Genomic DNA, 21,693 nt, shown 5'->3' with positions numbered 1-21,693 from the left:
CTGCCCACAGTGACACTGCCTCTGCCCTTTCATCCCCAGGCCGGACTTGGCCTTTGGAATGGGAGGTCAGGGAATCGTGGTCCCAGCCCGCCATCCCCAGATGTCCTAGGACACTTGATTTCACACAGGCGGCACACATGGGTGTCCACTGTGTGCCAGGCCACCCCACCCCAAGCGTGATGCAACACATACCAATTCTAGGAGTGAGGATTTAAAACTCTGTCTTCAGAGTGTCCAAGATTGGAGATAGAAGGATGAACCTTAAGGACTTCCAGTCTAGAAGGCAATGACCTTCTGGACAGCCATTGCCCAGGGGATGGATTTTTTCGGGGCTGCGGTGCTCCTTGTCCCCCCAATACACCCCCTTTCCCCAGGACCTGCAGTCATTCCTCTACCACCAGGGGGCGCTAGGTGCACACTAGGACACGCAGGTCAACCCAAGCCCTAGGGGCAGCTACCCCTCAACACCACCAGGCTTTCAAACAGGGACCAGAGGCTCCCTTTCTGGGGTCCTTCTTGCCCTTTCTTTTTCCTGGAAAGTTTTCTGGGCTGAGGCTGGTCTTTGCAGGCTGAGCCAACAAGCTGCACTCTGGGGGGACTGACTCCTTTGGAGGTAGGGCTGGGCTAAGCGTAGATGACATCTTTTTTTTTTTTTTTTTTTTAAGATTTTTTATTTATTTATTTTTCCCCCAAAGCCCCAGCAGATAGTTGTCTGTCATAGCTGCACATCCTTCTAGTTGCTGTATGTGGGACGCGGCCCCAGCATGGCCAGAGGAGCGGTGCGTCGGTGCGCACCCAGGATCCGAACCCGGGCCGCCGGCAGCACAGTGCGCGCACTTAACCGCCAAGCCACGGGGCCGGCCCTAGATGACATCTTCATGATGTGGTTTTGGATGGTTCTAGAAAGGTCCTCTCACACATTCCAAAAGTTCCTGCTGCATTCTGGGGTCAGTGTGTCTAAAACCCCACCATTCCTCCTATAGGTTCAGCGTGCCCTTTCCGGGGCCCCAAATGGGAACGGGAGGGTTGCTGGGGTCAACACGCACATATCTTACTGATGTCCTGGCTGTGGAGGAGCTGACTCTGATACCCAGCATGGCTCTGGGTCTCAGGGCCACACTTGCCCCCAACCATGCCCAGCAGGCTGCCTTTCAGCCCAGCATCCGGGCCATAGCATCCAGGTCACAGGGTCTAGCCTGGGCCTGTGGCCAAGGATCAGGTATGGAGGGTGTGGGTACATCCTCCTGGGAGAGGAGCAGGCCTAGGACTACCCAGAGAACTGGGCCTCAGCAAATGACCAGACCTGTCTGCTAGAGCAGCCCAGCCAGAGGGCTGGGTCCCCTGAGGAACTGGGCTCTTCCTGGCCTTCCCACACCTTTGCCTTTCCCATGCTCCCTGCAAGGACATCCCTCCTCCCTTCACACTTGGCTGAGTACTGCTTCATCATCCTGACAAGCAATTCAGGCCCCATCTAGGCCCTGGTGTCCACTCAGCCCCTCCCAAGGTGTGCTCCCTGGTAGCCACCAGAATCAGCTGGGCCCCAGCCCTGAGGCTGATGGGCTGGGGGCTGGGAGATGTCATGAGTTTCCTGTCCCCACTTCCAGCCTCCCCAGGCCTTCCCCGTCACTGTCACTCTGCCGAGTCAGCATTTAGGGCCACGGAGGATTGCAAAGTTGGCAACATGGGTTTTGATATGTGTGTGTGGTAAAATATAAATAACATAAAATTTACTGTTTTAATCATTTTTAAGTGTACAATTCAGTGGCATTAAGTACATTCACAATATTGTGTAACCATCACCACTGTCTATTTCTGGAACTTTTTCATCACCCAAAACAGAGACTCTATACCCATTAAACATTAACTCCCCATTCCCTCCTCCCCCCAGGCCGTGGTAACCTCCATTCTACTCTCTGTCTTTATAAATTTGCCTACTCTAGGTACCTCATATAAGTGGAATCATACAATATTTGCCCTTTTGTGTCTGGCTGATTTCACTTAGCATAATATTTTCAAGGTTCATCCATGTTGTAACATGTGTCAGAATTTCATTCCTTCTTATAGCTGAATAATACTCTGTTGTATGGATATACCACATTATTTTTATCCATCCACCTGTCGATAGACAGTTGGGTTCTTTCTACTTTTTGGCTATTGTGCGTAATGCTGCTGTGAACATGGATATGCAAGTATCCTTTTGAGTCCCTGTTTTCAATTCTTTGGGGTATATACCTAGGAGTGGAGTTGCTGCATCACGTGGTAATCTATGTCTGACTTTTTGAGGAATCACCAAACTGTTTCCCACAGGGGCTGGACCATTTTACATTCCCACCAGCAGTGCCTGAGGCTTCCAACTCCTCCACATCCTTGTGAACATTTGTTATTTTCTGGTTTTGTTTGTTTGTTAATAGCCATTCTAATGGTAGGAAGTGATAGCTCATTGTGGTTTTGATTTGCATTTCCCTAATGACTAATGTTGAGCATCTTTTCCTGGGCTTATTGGCTATTCGTATATCATCTCTTTGAAGAAATGTCTATTCAAGTACTTAGCCCATTTTTTGAATTGTGGTTGCTTGAGGTTGTTTGTTGTTGAGTTGTAGGAGTTCTTTTCATATTCTAGATATTGATCTCTTATCAGTTATATGATTTGCAAATATTTTCTCCCATTCTGTGGGTTGTCTTTTCACTCTCTTGCTTGCGTCCTTTGATGCACAAAAGTTTTTACTTTTGATCAAGTCCAATTTATCTATTTTTTCTTTTGTTGCTTGTGCTTTTGATGTCATGCTTAAGAAATCATTGCCTGATTCTAGGTCATGAAGATTTTCACCCAAGTTTTCTACTAACAGTTTTATAGTTTTAGTTATATGTGTTTCTGGCATTTCTCCCCTTTGGATTCCCATCTCTGGCACCCCTTAGAGCCCCCATCCCCACCAGGATCACACCATGGCAGAGGGCCCATCTTCTTGTGCATGGTATACAGTAGGCATTTTACTCATGTTTGTGGGATATGTGTTGTGCAGGGCCCTTGTGCCCCCTGTTGCACCTAGACTTGCCCTGCCACCAGCTCTAAACCCCCAAGGACCACACCCCTCTCTTGCCCACCGATGCAAGGACTGGGGGGCTCTGCACTGCTGTAGGGCACATGCCCTCGGTCCCAGGTCCTGAGAAACGGGTGCTCACAGGCTGCTGAGGACAAGGCAGGGACAGAGAAGGTTCTGGGGTGCCTACAGGGACCCCAAAGGGGAAGTTTCAGCTAGGAGCCACCTTCAAGCTACACCTTGAAGACTGAATAAGATTTCAGCAGGCAAAGATCATTTGTGGTCAGGAAGGAGCTGGTCAGCTGGAGAGCCCATGGGCAGACAGGGCTGGCCCCAGGGTGGTGTGTAGGGAGCAGGGAATGGGAGCAGAGCCTGAAGTAGGAAATGAAGATCTTGCAGGGATGTATTGGGGCCTATATCTCATGGACAATGGGGAGCCACAGAAGGTTTTTGAGCAGAGGAGTGACTCTTAAAGGCAGCACTTTGGTAAGTGCTCAGTCAAGCCCCGTTGTGTCCATAGCTGGTAAGGCTGGTGGTAGAGGAACAGATCTCAAGAAAGACATTATCATTCTTGCTGGGTGCCTTGGAGTAAGTCACTGAGTCTCTCTGGGCTCCAGTTCCTGCTGGCTTGGGTGGCAGGGAAGGGGCAGGGAAGCAAGGGAAAGGGGAGAAACAGCTGTTCATCTGCTCTGGGGCAGTGTCCGTGAGGGGCTGGGAAAGCAGAACTTGGGGTGGAGCTAAGGTACACACAGAGGGCTTTTCAGGGCATGCCACCGAGTGAGGGCATTCCTGGGCACAGCCTGAGCTGGGAACGTGGGCTCCTGGCTCCCTGCTGGCAGCCGCCCCTGAGGTCCTTGGCAGCCCAGCCCTCTCACTGGGTTGGCCTGCGGAGGATGTAGGGACACAGGGCTGGACTCTCAACAGGCTCTGAGGCTGAGGTGCCCTAGGAGCCCCTGGATGCCCAACCAGCACAGTGCGCACCACCCTCTTAGGCACCAGAACCAGCGCAAGAACCTGCCATGGACTTCCTGCTCCAGCTTCTCCCCCTGGCCTTAGCCATCCCAGCGGGTAAGCTTCGCTGGCCTTGCCCGTCTCACAGGGCCCAACCTTGGTGAGTCCAGCCCTCCACTGGCCAGGGCAGACTGGCCTGTGCCTGGTTTGGCTGCTGAGGTTGAAGGAGGGCACAAGGAGGCAGCAGCAGAGAGCAATGACCCTCCCTGGGGTCCCCAGAGGGGCTGCTCCAGGGGTGCATTGCTGGGGGCAGGGCAGGGTTTTGGACCCCATCTGGGGCACCTTCCATGGGGCAGATCTTGGGGCTCAGTGGTGACCCTAGGCCTGCAGCACCCTCCTCTCTGTCACATCTCTCCCTCAGGCCTGGCCTCATGGGACGTTTCCAGTCCCCAGGGGGTACAGGGTGTGAAGGGGTCCTGCCTCATCATCCCCTGCGTCTTCAGCTTCCCTGCCAACGTGCAGGTGCCTGACAGCATCACATCCATCTGGTACTACGACTACTCGGGCAATCGGCGGGTGGTGAGCCACTCGGCAGACCCCCAGCTGGTGGAGTCACGCTTCCGCGGTCACACCCAGCTGGTGGGGGACACCGAGCTCAAGACGTGCAGCCTGCTGCTGAAGGACCTGCGGCTGGAGGACTCAGGCTCCTATAACTACCGCTTCGAGATCAGTGAGGGCAACCGCTGGTCAGATACCAAAGGCACTGTGGTCACTGTGACAGGTGAGGAGCACAGTGGCCTGGTTACTGCCTGGAAGGGACTCCCAAGCTGCTCCTGGCCCCACTGGCTCACAGCCCCAACCCCAGCCCCAATCATGGCCACAGATCTGAGCCCTAGCCCCGGCCCTGTGTCCCCCTTGCATTCACCACAAGTGAGCCTGGGGATAGAAGATAGCCTCTCTTTCTCCTGGGAGACACCTGCCCAGGGCTTGCTCCTCGGCTGAGGTTTCCAGGGCAGGAGGTCTCAGGCGTGGTGAAGGCGAGTCCTGAGCTTCCTGTCTTTGTCCTCAGAGAAGCCCAGTGTGCCCACCATTGCCTCACCGGCTGAACTTCGAGAGGGCATGGAGGTGGACTTCAACTGCTCCACTCCCTACGCATGCCCCCAGGAGACGGTCAGCCTGAAGTGGCACGGCCAGGACCCCGCTCGTTCAGTCACCTCCACCCTCCAAAAGCTTGAACCCACAGGCGTCAGCCACCTGGAGACGCTTCACATGGCCCTGTCCTGGCAGGACCACGGCCGGACCCTGCACTGCCAGCTCTCGGTGGCCAACCACAGGACTCAGAGCGAGATTCACCTCCGAGTGCAGTGTGAGTGTGCTGGGGGCCATACTCTCATTCCCGAGCATACACCTGTGGCTCCCCGGTGGAAACCAGTCCCTTCTCCAGCCTATAGAAACAGAGCCCTTCTCCCTGAGGCAAGCCAGGCCACACTCAGACCTCCGGGATGGGGCAGGTGGAAAGAGACTGCTAAACCCTAAGAGCCACGTTTAATGGCTCCCTTCTCTCTCCTGTCCTCCAGTCTAGGAGGGCAGAGAAGGGGAGACACAAAGAGCCAGAGAATTAGGGGTTAGGCAGCGAGGGCCCTGGGATTCAGCCCAGCTCTGGAGGATGCTGGGGGGTGGGGTTCACCCTTTTCCTGCCTAAGGCTCCTTATGCTCAGAGGGATGAGGGTACCACCTGCACATGGCAAAGAGGCCATGGGAGAGAGCCCAAGTTTCCATGTGATTATGCATCTTCCCATCAGAGAGAAACAGGGCAGCCTGTTCTAGAACAGCTGATGTTCTAGATGTCACAGGCATCAGGCTGCTGGCTCCACCACTCACGAGATGAGCAAACTTTGGGCAAGTTACTTGCCTCTCAGAGCCTCCGTTTTCTCATCTGTATGGTAGCAATAAACAGTTCCTATCTCATAGAATTGTTACGAAAATGAAAGGAGTGTGTGGCACATCTTAAGCACTTGAAAATATTAGCTTCTATTATTTCCATATTTACATACATTAAGCACTTGAAATTATTAGCTTTTATTAGCACATTTACATAGCAAGAGGCTTTGGAACAAGATTTAAAGAAATGGAATTTCTTTGTATTGTTGGCACCTTCCTTACAAATGGGTCAACCATTCTCAGAGCTAATCTGACTCTGCTTTTGGCACCCTCTGTTAGGTGGTTTGTCCCTGCCAGCAGCTACCACAGGCCACTAAAGGCCCAAATAGAACAGAGGACAATGGACAGTGTCATGAGGCAGAAGGCCATAGGAGGCAGGGTAGGCTAGACGCTAGACCAAGCATTATCAGGCTCTCGATGGAAAAGGAAGGGATGGAGAATTCCTCACAAGGTCGGGGGCAGTGCCCACCCCAGACAGGGGAACCAATGGGACTGATGGTTTATCTAGGGGGGCTTCCTTATGTCAGAGTGTTGAAAGAGGAGAAGAGAAGTGCTCCCTGTCCTCCCTGGGCACCATACCCAACCCCTTCTGTCGTGCTTTGCAGATGCCCCAAGGGGTGTGGAGATCCTCCTCAGCCCCTCAGGGCGGAACATCCTGCCAGGTGATCTGGTCACACTCACCTGCCAGGTGAACAACAGCTACCCCGAGGTCAGTTCTGTGCAGTGGGTCAAGGATGGGACGAAGCTTGAAATCCGGAGCCATGTGCTGCAGTTGTCCCAGGCGGCCTGGGACAATGCTGGCGTCTACACCTGCCAAGCTGGGAATGGTGTGGGCTCTTCGGTCTCGCCCCCTGTCAGCCTCCATGTCTTCAGTGAGTCCTGGGTGAGCCTGGGTCTTGACCAGAGGCCAGGGAGGGGTCCAGGCTGCTGGGGCTGAGGGAAGCCAGGCCGAGGTGCCTCCTGGGACGTGGGTGTGGAGTCCCAGCCCTGCCTCAGACAGAGGACAAACCTCCCTGGCAGAGTGGGATGTCGGGAGCCCCCGGTGAACAGGACAAAGAGAGGCAGGGCCAATCCAGGAGGCTCCCCTGCAGAAGGGGCATGATGGAGACTGTGCAGAGGTTTAGGCTGATTCGCTGCAACCCTGGGGCCCTGGGGGGTTGGGCCTGGAAGTCGGCTGGGTATCCCCCAGTGTGCCCCATGCCGCCCCCACAGTGGCTAAGGTCCAGGTGAGCCCAGCAGGCACCATCCGGGAGAACCAGACTGTGACGCTGGCCTGCAACACGCCTAGAGAAGCGCCCGGTGAGCTGCGCTACCACTGGTACAAGAACCACGCCCCGGTGGAGGACGCCCACGGCCAGACCCTGCAGCTGCACTCGGCCACCAGGGCCGACACCGGCTTCTACTTCTGCGAGGTGCAGAACGCCCTGGGCAAAGAGCGCTCTGGCCCGGTTAGCGTGGTGGTCAGCCGTAAGTGATCAGGGTGGGGTGGCCAAAGGGTGGAGCCCATGGGTTGGGGGCCTAGGCCCGGGTGGCCTTGAGCTCATGTCCCAGCTCTGCACACCTGGGCAGGGCTTTGACCTCCCTGGGCCTCAGTTTTCTCCTATTTCACAAAACTTTTTATTTTGAAATAAGTTCAAAGTTAGAAAAAGTTACAAGAGAACAAAAAATTATCACATACCTTTAACCTAGATTCCCTATTTGTTAACATTTTGGTACATTTTCTTTCTCTCTCACTCTCTTTTAAAATTAACATCATATATGTATGTGTGTGTATATATGTGCATACATATATACATGTACATATGCACATACATGTGTGCATGTGTGTACACGTACTTTCTCTTGCTGTAAACATATATACAAATGCACTCTTTCTAAAAACACATATACACATATGCACTCTATATGTACACATACACACATATATATTATCTATCTACCTCTCTATTTATCCGTTTATATTCCTAAAGTTGCAGACATAATGCCCCTTTACCCCTTAATTCCTCAGTGTGTATTTCCTAAGGTCATTCTCATATATAACCACAGTACAATGACTGCAGTCAGGAAATTTGACATTGATACGAGACTATTATCTAATCTACAGTTCATATTTAAAATTTACCAAATGACTCAATAATGTCCTTTATGGCAATTATTTTTTTCTGGTCCAGGATCTAATCTGGGCTCCCACATTGCATTCAGTTCTCATATCCCTGAATTCTCCTTTAATATGAGACAGTTCCTCAGTCTTTCCTGACGTTGAAACTTGAAGAGCACAGGGAGTTGTTCTGTGCATGTCCCTCAGTTTGCATTTGTCTGGTTCGAGTAGACTGAGCCTGTGCTCTTGGGCAGGACCACCGCAGACGTGATGCCGTGTCCGTCTCACTGCATCACATCATGGGGCATGTGATGTGATGTCAGTTTGTCCCATTGCTGATAGTGTTCACTTGGATCCCTTGGTCGAGGTGCTGTCCACTGCCGGTCTCTCTACCAGTTTTCCCATCTTTAAAGTGAGGCCCCCATCCTTACTTGTAGGGTTGCCAGAAGGATTAATTGGGATGACAAAGTGAGTTGCCCGGCCCAGGGACAAAAGTGTATTCAGCAGGCACTCAGGGCTGCTGAGGTTGTCCCCTCTCCCGGGGCATTGTGGGCCAAAGGGGGACCCAGGGAGTGCCCCTATCTGAGGGTGACAGGCCACTTGTCTCCACACAGACCCACCCCTTGCTCCAGACCTAACTGCCTTCCTGGAGACACAGGCAGGGCTGGTGGGCATCCTTCACTGCTCTGTGATCAGCGAGCCACTGGCCACCCTGGTGCTGTCACACGGGGACCTTGTCCTGGCCTCCACCCTTGGGGAGGGTGACAACAGCCCACGCTTCAGTGTCTCCTCTGCCCCCAACTCCTTGCGCCTGAAGATCCGAAACCTGGGGCCAGCTGACAGTGGGGAGTACACATGCTCGGCCACCAACTCCTTTGGGAGTGCATCCTCCACCCTGGATTTCCACGCCAATGGTAAGACGGCCACAGGGGGCTAGTGTAGGGAGCCCAACGAGGAGGCTTGCTCTGGCCTCTTCCTCCTAGGAGTCCAGAGGGTTCAACTGAGGGGCTGAACTAGCTGGCTAGTAAAAATCACATCAAACACTTGGGCTATACAGTCATCCCAACTTGGGAGGTTCCTGGAAGTCAAGGCAAAAAAGGAAACTAGGGAGGTTGCATTAGTCCTTTTGTGTACATTCTGACTCTGAACTTGAAGGGTCCTTCATATGCATTCATTTGTTTTTTATTTATCAAACGTTTGGGGCAGGCTCTGTGCTAGGAGTCAGATGCAGGAGGCAAAATAGAGAAGTAGGGTCTTCCAACTCTTGGTGCATGTGCTGCCCTTCCCTACTTCTGGGGCCATGGCAGACATAGCTAATCGATCAAGCCAGGTTTTTGACATAAGCCTAGGCTCTGGGTCAGAATCCTTCCCAGCCATGCTGCAGTCAGCTGCTATCAATAGATCAGAATTGGCGTTAAAGGCCACACCCTCCTGATCATCAAGAGATGCACAGAGCTGATGCCACAGACCTACCTACAGTTGTGTGGGGAGAGGAGAAGCCTGGAGGGCTTCCTGCAGCGGGTGGCATGGAGCCACAGATGTGCAGGGGGACTGAGCCTCCCTCTCTCCCTCTTCTACCAGCGGCCCGCCTCCTCATCAGCCCGGCAGCAGAGGTGCTGGAAGGGCAGGCAGTGACGCTGAGCTGCAGGAGCGGCCTGAGCCTGACGCCTGACACCCGCTTCTCCTGGTACCTGAACGGAGCCCTGCTTCTAGAGGGGCCCAGCAGCAGCCTCCTGCTCCCTGCGGCCTCCAGCACTGACGCCGGCTCGTACCACTGTCGGGCCCAGGACAGCCACAGTGCCAGCGGCCCCTCCTCGCCTGCCGTCCTCACAGTGCTCTGTGAGCAGCCTTCCCACCGCACCCTGCCTGCTGTGGGGAGGATCAGCCCACTGGGGCCCACCAGCCACTCTCACCTCCTCTGCGCCCTCCTGACCCTGTCCTGCCCCAGGGACTAGATCAGGAGGGCAGCCGCAGGGCTGTGCACCATGGACCTCTCCACCGAGTGCTGAAATTTGGGGAACAAGGCTGGGGCTTTCTCTACCTCCCCACATCCCATCCTCCAATCCCTCTGCTCCTAGCCTCAAATACACCATGGGCACCATATCCAAGCTTTGTCCTCCTGAGCTGGGTCTGGGATACCATACTCCTATATATGTGCACACGCCCCATAGGCTGTGCCCTCACAGGGTCCCAGAGACACACAGGCAGAAGCTTTCAGCACAGGGAGTGCGTCCTGTCAAGGGTGGATGCTCCATATGAGCCCGAGGGGCCGACCAACGTTCAGGGCACACTTGGCTTCCAGAAAGCCTGACTTGTGCGGGAGCGATGTCCTGGGACTGTGGGGAAGAGCAACCGCCTGTTAGGGGTTTTCCAGTGTCAGAGTGAGATCACGTCGGGGTCTGGGGTGATGGCTGTCTCTGACCATCCATCGCCAGAAGCCTCTGGGAAGAGGGCATTTCAGGCGTTATCCATTATCACAGGAGCTGGCTCGGAGATCAGAGATAAGAGGCAGAGAGGTCTTGGGGGAAGGTTCAGTGGTAAAGGATGGGGTGCAGAGCGGGAGCAGAGAGCAAGACTCCAGAGACTGCTATGTGAGCACTCTGCTCAGGAACATGTGCAGGTTATACAGGGTGGCTGCTAGCCCACACAGCACCTTTGTCCGAGCTAGAAAATGGCACTCTTTCCTCTGGGAAGACTCAGTTCAGCATTAGAGCACAGTTTAGCACGAGGGGCATGGGCTGAATTCCTCCCACCCCAGTCTGGCTGTCTTTGTGCAGTGCACAGCCTGCACAGCTGTTTGTGGCAGCTCTGGGCACATGCCTCTGTCCAGTGTGTTCTGGGAGCCTAGCCAACCTTGAGTGGACCTGTGGGGGCCTGGAAGAGGCCATGCGATGAGTGCCCATGCTCTTCCTCCCTATAGATGCCCCACGCCAGCCCACGTTCACCGCCCGCCTGGACCCCGATGCTGCAGGAGTCGGGGCTGGCCGGCGAGGCCTCCTCTTGTGCCGTGTGGACAGCGACCCCCCAGCCCAGCTGCTGCTGCTCCACAGGGACCGTATTGTGGCCTTCTCCCTGCCATCAGGGGGTGGCTGCAGCACTTGTGGGGGCTGTTCTTGGCGTACAAAGGTCACCAGAGCCCCCAACCTATTGCGTGTGGAGATTCATGACCCGGTGCTGGAGGACGAGGGTGTGTACCTGTGCGAGGCCAGAAACGCCCTGGGCAATGCCTCCGCCTCGGCGACCTTCAATGCCCAGGGTGAGTCGGGGCAGAGAATGGGTGGCTCATGGTCAGGGGCTGGTACTCAGGACCCTACTCCTCTGCAACCTTCAGCTGCGAGGAGGGTCTATTGGGTAAAACCACCTCTGTTCAGTAGTGGGAGTTCGCTTTCCTCCTTCTGCCCTGTGGTCACCCCAGAGGGTCTCCTTCCTGCCCCCTCCAGGCTGGGAGGCTGGACCGCTGGCCCCCCGGGGTTGGGGGGATGCAGTCAAGGTGAGGCCTGTCTTGAACGGGACTGTGCTGCCTGCTCTCCAGCCACTGTCCTGGTCATCACACCGTCGCACACGCTGCAGGAGGGCACCGGAGCCAACCTGACTTGTAATGTGAGCCGGGAAGCCGACAGTGGCCCTGCCAACTTCTCCTGGTTCCGGAATGGGGCGCTGTGGGCCCAGGGCCCCCTGGAGACCATGACGCTGCTGCCTGTGGCCAGAACGGATGCAGCCCTCTATGCCTGCCGCATCCTCACTGAGGCTGATACCCAGCTGTCTGCCCCAGTGGTCCTGAGTGTGCTCTGTAGGTGACGGGCAAGGGCAAAGTGGGCACTTGGAGGGTGGAGGGGGTGGTCTGGGAGAACAGGGCTGGGGTGAATTTGGGGAGGCAGGAATGTGGCTTGGGCTTGGGCAAAGGTGGGCCTGCACTGTGTATGTGGAGGGGGAGTGGGACATAGTGTGGCAGCTGGGCTGGGGGTGTGGCCTGAGCTCCCCCCATCACTGCAGATCCCCCGGACCCTCCAAAGCTGTCAGCCCTCCTGGACATGGGCCAGGGCCACATGGCTGTGTTTGTCTGCACTGTGGACTGTAGCCCCATGGCCCAGCTGGCCCTGTTCCATGAGGAGCGCCTCCTGGCCACCAGCCCAGGGCCCCAGCTCCCATCCCATGGCCGCCTCCAGGCCAAAGCCACGGCCAACTCTCTGCAGCTAGAGGTCCGAGACCTGGGCCTTGCGGACTCTGGCAGATATCGCTGTGAGGCCACAAATGTCCTCGGATCAGCCAACACCTCCCTCTTCTTCCAGGTCCGAGGTGAGTGTCAGTCCTCTGAAGATGTGGCAGACCCAGGTGCCCTGGGAGCTACTCTGGCCAGGCTTTTGGCTGGGTCGTGTGGTTTTTGTGCAGAAATGTGTGTCTCTTTCAGCCATGGTTACCGGACAGCTTCCAGCCTGCTAGCAGGAGGCCTCCCTTTTCTCCAGCTGGATATTTTCATCTGTAATAACTGTGGCAGCCACCAGGAGGCAGTGGCAATTACACAACGTGGCTTGCTTGGTTGGAGCACTTTCTGACAGATACTTCTTTTATGATAATATAATTTTGTTATGTAATCAGAATTTTCATACAAAACCTAATATATATGTACAGTATACACATATATGTGTAATGTATGTATATGAATGTATACACGCACATATATACACATACATAAAGACACACATACATGAGAATATATTCATATTCTTCATTAATACACATATTCATATGTATATATTGTGTGTGTACATATATGTATGTGTATATATACATGTGTATTCTTCTATAAAAATCCTCCCTGGGGCCGGCCCGGTGGCGCAAGCGGTTAAGTGCGCGCGCTCCGCTGCGGCTGCCCAGGGTTCGCCGGTTTTGACCCCGGGCACCCACTGATGCACCGCTTGGCAAGCCATGCTGTGGCAGCGTCCCATATAAAGTGGAGGAAGATGGGCACAGATGTTAGCCCAGGGCCAGTCTTCCTCAGCAAAAAAAGAGGAGGATTGGCAGATGTTAGCACAGGGCTGATCTTCCTCACAAAAAATAAAAATAAAAATAAAAATCCTCCCTAAGTGAATAAGCCTGGAAAGAGGAAAGTTAATACCCTTAATGCTGCAAAGGCCAAAGAAACACACATTTTTTTTTCCTCAAATGACAGACATCCATTTTTGAACCTTTCCTTGGGCCTTGGTTCTGTATATCTGTTCTTATTTATCATACCCATTTTGCAGGCAGAGAAATTGAGGGTCAGAGTTTTAGGAGTTTGTCATGGTCACATGACTAGAAGGGGGCCCTGCTCACTCTGGACCAGTTAGGGCCTGGCCCCACGCACAGCCCGTACTCTCAATCGCCACTTCAGTAGTCCCTCCTGCTTCCTCCCCCTACCCTGGTCTCCTTCTGCCTCGGACCCAGGGGGCACTAGGGACTGCCCTTTGCTCGGTCTGCAGTTTCTGGGCTTTCATGACCTGGAGCCTGGGTGCATAGCTGGGCTGGAGAGGACTGGGGGGGATCCCAAGATCACACAGCTGCTAACTTCCCTTTCCAAGCCCTCACTCACCCATGCTGAGTGCAGATCATGATCAGGACAATGGCACGCGGTGTGACATAAGCCCTTCTCGTTTCAGCACTTTATGGTGGTCAAACCAACATTTGTCAATAGCTAACAGGTGCAGGCACTGTGCCTGGCACTGGGGTTACAGGTCACACAAGCTGGGCCCTCACGAGGCTCGCCCTCTGGTAGGCGAGATGTGATTGACAGAGCGAAACTGCAATTCAAGGTGGTGGGTGGCAAATACCAGGACAGAACTGGTGCAGGGGAGTCGGGAGAGGAGAGGAGGAGGCACGGGGCTGAAGTGGGGCCCTCGGCGGTGGTCCAGTGCGGGAGCTGTGGCTCCGGGACACAGGGCTGGGGTCATGCAGTTCTGGTGTGGACACTCACAGTCCCAGACTGTGGGAGGAGAGGGCGAAGGGCCCTCACCTGCTCCCGGTTTCTCCCTGCAGGAGCCTGGGTCCAGGTATCACCATCGTCTGAGCTCCGGGAGGGCCAGGCTGTGGTCCTGAGCTGCCAGGTACCCACGGGGGTCCTGGAGGGGACCTCATACAGATGGTATCGGGATGGCCAGCCCCTCGAGGAGTCGACCTCGGCCACACTCCGCTTTGCAGCCATAACATTGAGCCAAGCTGGGGCCTACCATTGCCAAGCCCAAGCCCCAGGCTCAGCCACCACAAGCCTGGCCGCCCCCATCAGCCTCCACGTGTCCTGTAAGCACTTTCATCCAGGTTTCCTAGGGGGTGAGGGAGCCGAGGGCACAGTGGGGAAGGGGATGCCAAGCCCCTGGTCCTGGTGCTCTCTCTCTGAGAGACAGCCCCAGATGAGGAACCACCTGGCCAGGCCCTGACCACTCCCTGCCTTCTGTAGACGCCCCTCGCCAGCCCACGCTCACCACCCTGATGGACACAGGCCCCGGGCGACAGGGCCTCCTCCTGTGCCGTGTGAAGAGCGACCCTCCAGCCCAGTTACGACTGCTTCATGGGGACAGCCTCGTGGCCTCCACCCTTCGAGGTGTGGGGGAACTTGCAGGCAGCTCTCCCCGGCTACGGGTGGCTGTGGCCCCCAACACACTGCGCCTGGAGATCCACAACGCGGTGCTGGAGGATGAGGGTGTCTACACCTGTGAGGCTGCCAACGCCCTGGGCCGGGTCTCGGCCTCGGCCAACTTCGATGCCCAGGGTCAGTGTGAGGGTGTGAGTGTATGCGTGGGTGGCTCCTTTAAGAGGAGAGGAGGTTGCAGAGGGAGCTGGAAGCCTGGGGCACAGGCAGGACGGAAGGACAGTTTCCATTCCCACCCTTCTGAAGGGCAGCAGTCTCCAGACTTGGGTTTCACTGAAGAGACTTTTTTAAAAACAGAATTTCACATGGATGCTCAGTGGATAAAACTAATCAGAAAGGAGGCACTCAAGGAGAAGCCACAGCAGTGTAGGGGAGGCCTATACTGTCCTATGTGCCCTCTGCTGGGGTCAGAGAGGGCTCGGGGCACTCCAGGGCTCTGCAGAACTCTGCTAGGGACCGCCCAAGAGATGAGCCATTTCCCAAGCTCCACCTCTGAGCCACCTGTGCTTCCCAGAGGCCGAGGGGCTTCCCACCCTCATGGAGACAGGAGGCTTGCTGTACACAGCCTCACGACTTTCACTGCTGTCCCGGTGCCCTTCTTCTCTCCCCAGCTGTGAGTGTACAGGTGTGGCCGGAGGCCACCGTGTGGGAGGGGCAGCTGGTGAACCTGACCTGCCTTGTATGGACTACCCACCTGGCCCAGCTCACCTACACGTGGTATCAGGACGGGCAGCAGCGCCCAGGTGCCCACTCCATCCTCCTGCCCAACGTCACAGTCACGGATGCCGCCACCTACCGCTGTGGCCTGTTGACCCCTGGGCAGGCACCCCGGCTCTCCAGACCCGTCACCCTGGACGTCCTCTGTGAGTGTGGTGGGATGCAGGGTGGAGCTGGAAGAAATGACAGCAGCCCACAGGGATCAGGGCATGGCCAGAGCCCCACAGGTGTGCAACCCAGGAGCTTAGTACCCAGCCGACCAATGGAGCACTGGACAAGGAGCGTTGGAGTCGGGGGGCAATGAGGATAGGTCCTGTCTGAGCAGAGGAGCAGTGACCCAGATTGGGCAATGGAGGCCCTCAGGGTGGGGAGCCAGGGCCCTCCTGGTTTGAATGCCACCTGCAAACTGCCTTCTCAAGGCGGTGGTCTCTGAACTCCTTCTATACCCCATAGACGCACCCCGCAGCCTGCACCTGACCTACCTCCTGGAGACCCGGAGCGGGCAGCTGGCCCTGGTACTGTGCACTGTGGACAGCCGCCCACCCGCCCAGCTGGCCCTCAGCCGTGCTGGCCGCCTCCTGGCCTCCTCGACTGCAGCCTCTGTCCCCAACACCCTGCGCCTGGAGCTGTGGGAGCCCGGGCCCAGTGACGAGGGTCTCTACAGCTGCTCGGCCCACAGTCCTTTAGGCCAGGCCAACACGTCCCTGGAGCTGCGGCTGGAGGGTAAGACAGGGCCCAGGCCAAGCCCAGCAGGGGTAGGATCAGCTGTGGTGTCTGGCTGGGCCCAGCTGACCCTGGTCTTCTTGAGACAGGTGTGCAGGTGACCCTGGCTCCGTCGGCCACTGTGCCAGAGGGGACCCCTGTCACAGTGACCTGCGAAGACCCTGCTGCCCGCCCACCCACCCTCTACACCTGGTACCACAACAGCCGTTGGCTGCAAGAGGGGCCAGCTGCCTCCCTCTCATTGCTGGTGGTTATGCGGGCTCACGCAGGCGCCTACTCCTGCCAGGTCCAGGATGCCCAGGGCACACGCAGCTCCCGGCCAGCCGCCCTGAAAGTCCTCTGTGAGCAAGGGTTCTTGGCTGGGGTGCTCGAGAGGGTGGGTGGAGGGCGCTTCCGGGCCCCAGTGGGGGTAGTTACAGGCCTGCAGAGAACTCGAGAATGGACGCCTGGGGAGAGAAGGACATAGGTGATGAGGAAAGAGACCCTAGGGCCCTGCGAGCCCTGCCTGGAGGGGTCTGCCCACAGGAATCCTGAAGACGTCACTTCCAGGAGGTGACCACTTGTCCAGAGACTTCAGTCTTGCCAAAGCCAGACAAAAGGGCAATGGGCAGTACATGGTTTCCAAGAAAGGCCCACATCTGTGCCCTGCTCTGTCCCCAGACGCCCCTCGGGATGCTGTCCTGTCCTCCTTCCGGGACTCGAGGGCCAGCCCCATGGCTGTGGTACAGTGCACTGTGGATAGCGAGCCTCCTGCAGAGCTGGCCCTGTCTCGTGATGGCACAGTGCTGGCCACCAGCCATGGGGTGCACGGCTTGGCATCGGAGGCAGGCCATGTCCAGGTGGCCCGCAATGTCCTGCGGCTGCAGGTGCAAGATGTGCCCTCAGGTGACGAGGACACCTACGTCTGCACAGCCCACAACTCGCTGGGCTCAGTCAGCACCACAGCGCAGCTGCAGGGGGAAGGTGAGTGGGCGAGGGGGGAGGAGAAGGCGCTCAGGTGTCGCAGGGGGAAGGTGAGTGGGCGAGGGGGGAGGAGAAGGCGCTCAGGCGTCGTGGGGTCAGTCCATACGAGGAGTGGACTCCCACGAGAGGGTTTTCGCTGGCCTGAAGGATTAGATACAAGCCCTGCCTAATCCGGTGGAAGAGGAACAACTCCCACTGGAGGAGGTTGCTCAGCTCAATGGGGAGAAACAGCCTTGCCCTTGGAGGGCTCCCGAGGACAGAGGTGTAGTGATGCCCAAGGGGAGCTTGGGCGGAGGGGAGACATAACCCTGCCCTCACAGAGCGCAGTCTGGGGCTGGGGCCACAGACCTGCTCCAGGGAATCCTGGGGTGGGAAGAGAGACACAGCCCTATCCTCAGGGAGCCCAGTTTGAGGGCAGAGGTGCAGCCCCACCCCTGGGGAGTCCAATCTGAGGGCAAGACACAGCCTCAGCCATCAGAAAGCCTGGTTTGATGAGAGGGAGGCACAGCCCTGCCCTGGAGGTCCCCAGTGCAAGGATGAGAGATAGCTCTGTTCTCAAAGATCAAAGTCTGATGAGGGAGGGACAGTCCCACCTTCCAGGAGCCCTGATCCTAAGTCAGATCAGATCTTCCCATAATGCTCAGGGGCCTCTCAGCTGCCCAGATCCTGTCCAGAGGCTCTGGCTCCCACAGGACTACAGATCCCTGACCACCTCCCGGTCCTCGGCCTGCAGGTGTGCGTGTGGTGGCTGAGCCAGGGCTAAACGTGCCTGAGGGTGCAGCACTGAACCTGAGTTGTCGCCTCCCTGGTGGCCCTGGGCCCACGGGCAACTCTACCTTCACTTGGTTCTGGAATGGCCGGCGACTACACGTGGAGACTGTGCCCACCCTCACCTTCACCCACGTGGCCCGTGCCCAAGCTGGGATGTACCACTGCCGGGCTCAGCTCCCTACTGGGGCCACCACCTCTACTCCAGTCATGCTGCGTGTGCTCTGTGAGTGTGACACCCCCTACCCTGCCTCAGTCTCCCCACATCTCACAGCCCACCTCAGGTCTTCCTCTTCTTCTGTCTTCAAAGAGCAAGGACTTCACAGGTATGGAGTCCCAGGTTGGAGGACTCCCACTAACTGGCTGTGTGATACTGTGCACCCATGCCATGGTTCTCTCTTCTGTAAAACGTCAGTCCCCTCACCTTGTGAGGAGTGTAGGAGATGAAGCAAGCAGTGTGCCTGGTGCACAATAGGCCCTTATCAGCCTTGATCCCCTACTCCATTCTTCCCCCCCAGGCCCATGCCATATCAGTCAGCTACTGCTGTGTAACAAGCCATCCCAAAACTTAGTGCTTAAAATAACAGCCATTTTATTAGCTCACAATTCTGTGGGCCAGCTATCTGGGCTGGGCTCAGCTGGGTAGTTCTTCTGCTGGTCTGACTTCATGTGGCTACAGTTGTCCAGTGACTGAACTGAGGCTAGATGGTCCAGGATGGCTTCACACTCATGGCTGGCGGTTGGGGCTGGCTGTTGGCTGGGCCACATGTGTCCAGCAGGCCGACCTGGGCTTCCTACATGGTTGTGTTCCAAGGAGAGCAGAAGTGGCAAAGCCACTTGAGGTCTAGCACTGAGGTCACACAATGACACTTCTTCTGCCTTTTAGTGGTCAAAACAAGTCAAAGATTCAAGGAGTGAGGAATAGGCTCTACTCCTTAATAGGAGCAGCAGCAAAGTCATCTTGCATGAGTACAGGGAGGGGAGGAATTTGTGCAATCACCAGACTCCCTGTCTTCTCGCAGACCCTCCCAAGACGCCCACCATGACGGCCTTTGTGGAGCCTGAGGGTGGCATCCAGGGCATCCTGTACTGCCGAGTGGACAGCGAGCCCCTAGCCAGCCTGACCCTTCACCTTGGCAGTCGGCTGGTGGCCTCCAGCCAGTCCCAGGGTGCTCCTTCTGAGACACACATCCACATCTCAGCCACCCCCAATGCCTTGAGGATGGACATTGAGGAGCTGAGGCCCAGCGACCAGGGGGAATATGTGTGCTCTGCCTCCAATGCCCTGGGCTCTGCCTCTGCCTCCACCTACTTCGGAACCAGAGGTGAGTGGGGCTCCATCTCCCAGGCTACTCTACACGAAGGCCCAGCTCTCAGGTCTGAAAGCTTCCTTCTGAGGTCTTCCCTGAATCCCTTCTGCTGCAACCAGCTTGTCTGTCTAGTCTAGACTGGTTGCTTGAAGCTCCTTTGCATGAAGAAGCTTCTGAGATAAAGTGAAAGTTAGATGGCTTTCATCTTGGGGAGTCCCCTTGGGAGGGAGCATTGGAGGCCGAGCCATAGCTGTCCCTGAGCTCCACCTTGTGTTCCAGCCCTGTACCACCTGCGTCTGTTCCAGCAGCTACTCTGGGTCCTGGGCCTGCTGGTCCTCTTCCTACTGCTGGGCCTGGGGGCCTGCTACGCCTGGAGGTGGGTCCAGAGCTGGCAGGTGGATGGGGCCACCTCATCCTTCCCTCTGTTTCCCCCAACATTCTCCCATGTCCCTCCTACCAAATTCACAGGCTCTATACTTCCTAGCCTGTCCCCCTCCCTCCCTGCTACAAATTTGGGAATCCCGTCTAGAATCATCTCTAAATCCACCTTGCTGTAGTTTTCTTCTTTCCTTATCTCTGCTCTTTCTCTGCTGAACAAAGGGCTGGGGAGGAAGAAAGATAAGGTACCCCACTTTACACAAGGCTCCCCACAGCTCTGTGCAGTAAGCAGTCTGGGGCCAAGCCTGTGGGGTGGGGAAGAGAAGTGGGGAAGGTAGGGGGAAGGGGGATGCTCTCTGAGCCCATTCTTGCACTTGCAGAAGGAAGTATTTTCATAAGCTGAGCATGGGTGAGAATGCGGTGGAGATGGCTTCACAGAAGGACGCCACACAGGTATCCATTCACCAAGTGGGCACACACAGACCTAACGCCCAGCTACCCCTCAGTAGGGGGCTGGCACCGAGAGACTACTCTCATTTATAGGATGGTGTCTGGGTCTAGGGAGGGATTGGCGGGAGAATGTAGAGAACCAGGGCCCCCTGAGAACACAGGGGGAGACATATTCTGACTGGGGTAGAGAGCAGCCACGTATTTGCTGCATGGCTGGGTGGATGACTGGAGCAGACATTCTGAACTTAGCAGCATCACCTCCACTTTCAAGACACATTTTGGAACACAGGACTCCACCTGTGTTTTGAGGTCTCTTTTCCCCACCCCTGAGTCTGCCCATCACCTGGGCAGGGATGAAAGTCTGTTTTCCCTCCCCCTGATGTGTCCCCTTCTGCAGATAATCCATTTGGTGGGCCAGGGCTCCCAGTCACATTTACAGCCATGCACACTCTCACCAATCCCCTTGGCACCCCTACCCAAGGCTGGGAGCCTGGGGGACTGCCCTCCAGAGTTAGGGGTCAGGTGATGACTGCTCCCAGAGTCCTCCTGTGGCCAGGGTTTTTTATGTGGGAAGTTTATTGATCCTGATATAGCCACATTTGAGACCTCATCCTGTGCTCCACCCCTGAGCTGACCCGTAGCCTTGCCTGCCCTCAGGAGGAGAAGATCGACGGAATCTGTGATGACTCGGGCCCTGTGAACAAGGCAGCGTTGGGGCCTGCCTGCCTCTGTGAAAACAGTGGTGTGACATCTGACTTTCTATGACCTGGCTCCAAACCTCTGACCCCCAGGAAAAATGGGTGGTGAGAGGTGGAGGTGAACCCAAGAGGTCTACCCAGGAGGGTGCTGACCCTTGGGGACTCTGAAGAGAAATGAGTTGATCATGTTGCCCACTTCTCTTTCTCTTTTCTCTGGATCTCATCTCTCCGTTTCTCTTCCAATGCATGCCCCTTCACATCTTTCTCCTCCAAGCCCACCCTGGACCTTTGGATGGATTAGAATAAAAGAGGAGCTTTCTGCGACCTCACAGGCTGGCCAAGGCACTCTGTATTAGATAGAATATAAGTTAGGCTGCTCTAACAAAAGACCAAATACAGTTACTTCAACATGAGAGAATTTTATTTTTCTCTCCTATACCAGTCTGGGTATGTTATGGTGGTTTAAGGTGTTAGAGCTCTGGATCCTTCTGTCTTAAAGTAGTCCCCCCTTATTCATGGGAGATACATTCCAAGACACCCAGTGGATGCCTCAAACTGCAGATAGTACCGAACCCTATATATACTATATTTTTTCCTATACATACATACCTATGATAAAGTTTCATTTATAAATTAGACACAGTAAGAGATTAACAATAACTAATAATAAAGTTGGCTTTGGGGCCATTATTAAGTGAAATAAGGGTTACTTGAACACAAGCACTGCAATACCATGACAGTTGATCTGATAACTGAGAAGGCTACTAAGTGACTTAGTAAGTGGGAAGTGTACACAGCGTGGATCCGCTGGACAGAGGGATGTTTCATGTCCTGGGTGGGCGGGAGGGTGTGGGACAGCACAAGACTTCATCACACTTCTCAGAACGGCACACGATTTAAAACTTAGGAATTGTTTATTTCTGGAATTTTCCATTTAACATTTTTGGACCCAGGTTGACCGCAGGTAGCTGAATCCTCTGTAGGTGAAACTGCATATAAAGGAGACTACTGTATTTTTCTCCATCCCTAAAATGTT

At 55.5% G+C, this 21,693-nt stretch overlaps 1 protein-coding gene across 1 annotated transcript; it reads left to right on the top strand.

The window, feature by feature from the left end:
* The first annotated feature begins 4,057 nt into the window (after nt 1-4,057).
* SIGLEC1 (sialic acid binding Ig like lectin 1) lies at nt 4,058-20,552 on the top strand. Its single transcript, XM_058562151.1, has 20 exons — nt 4,058-4,106; nt 4,411-4,770; nt 5,059-5,355; nt 6,536-6,802; nt 7,143-7,397; nt 8,643-8,942; nt 9,610-9,867; nt 10,949-11,284; nt 11,561-11,818; nt 12,022-12,324; nt 14,041-14,301; nt 14,459-14,770; nt 15,262-15,513; nt 15,821-16,090; nt 16,180-16,431; nt 16,751-17,053; nt 17,787-18,047; nt 18,844-19,146; nt 19,411-19,507; nt 20,534-20,552. Exons 1-20 carry the CDS (start codon nt 4,058-4,060, stop codon nt 20,550-20,552), a joined length of 5,013 nt encoding a protein of 1,670 aa, XP_058418134.1.
* Nucleotides 20,553-21,693: the final 1,141 nt, after the last annotated feature.

The sequence above is a fragment of the Diceros bicornis genome, chromosome 19, assembly GCF_020826845.1.
Source record: "Diceros bicornis minor isolate mBicDic1 chromosome 19, mDicBic1.mat.cur, whole genome shotgun sequence".
Classification (NCBI taxonomy): domain Eukaryota; kingdom Metazoa; phylum Chordata; class Mammalia; order Perissodactyla; family Rhinocerotidae; genus Diceros; species Diceros bicornis.
The sequence above is the reverse complement of the archived record's forward strand: the minus strand, read 5'-3'. Positions and strand labels throughout refer to the sequence as shown.

Coding starts and splice junctions, on each gene's coding strand:
- SIGLEC1 (XM_058562151.1), top strand. CDS start 4,058: ATGGACTTCCTGCTCCAGCTTCTCCCCCTGGCCTTAGCCATCCCAGCG. Junction 8,943..9,609: donor CCTGGATTTCCACGCCAATG/GTAAGACGGCCA, acceptor CTCTTCTACCAG/CGGCCCGCCTCCTCATCAGC. Junction 15,514..15,820: donor CGTCACCCTGGACGTCCTCT/GTGAGTGTGGTG, acceptor TATACCCCATAG/ACGCACCCCGCAGCCTGCAC.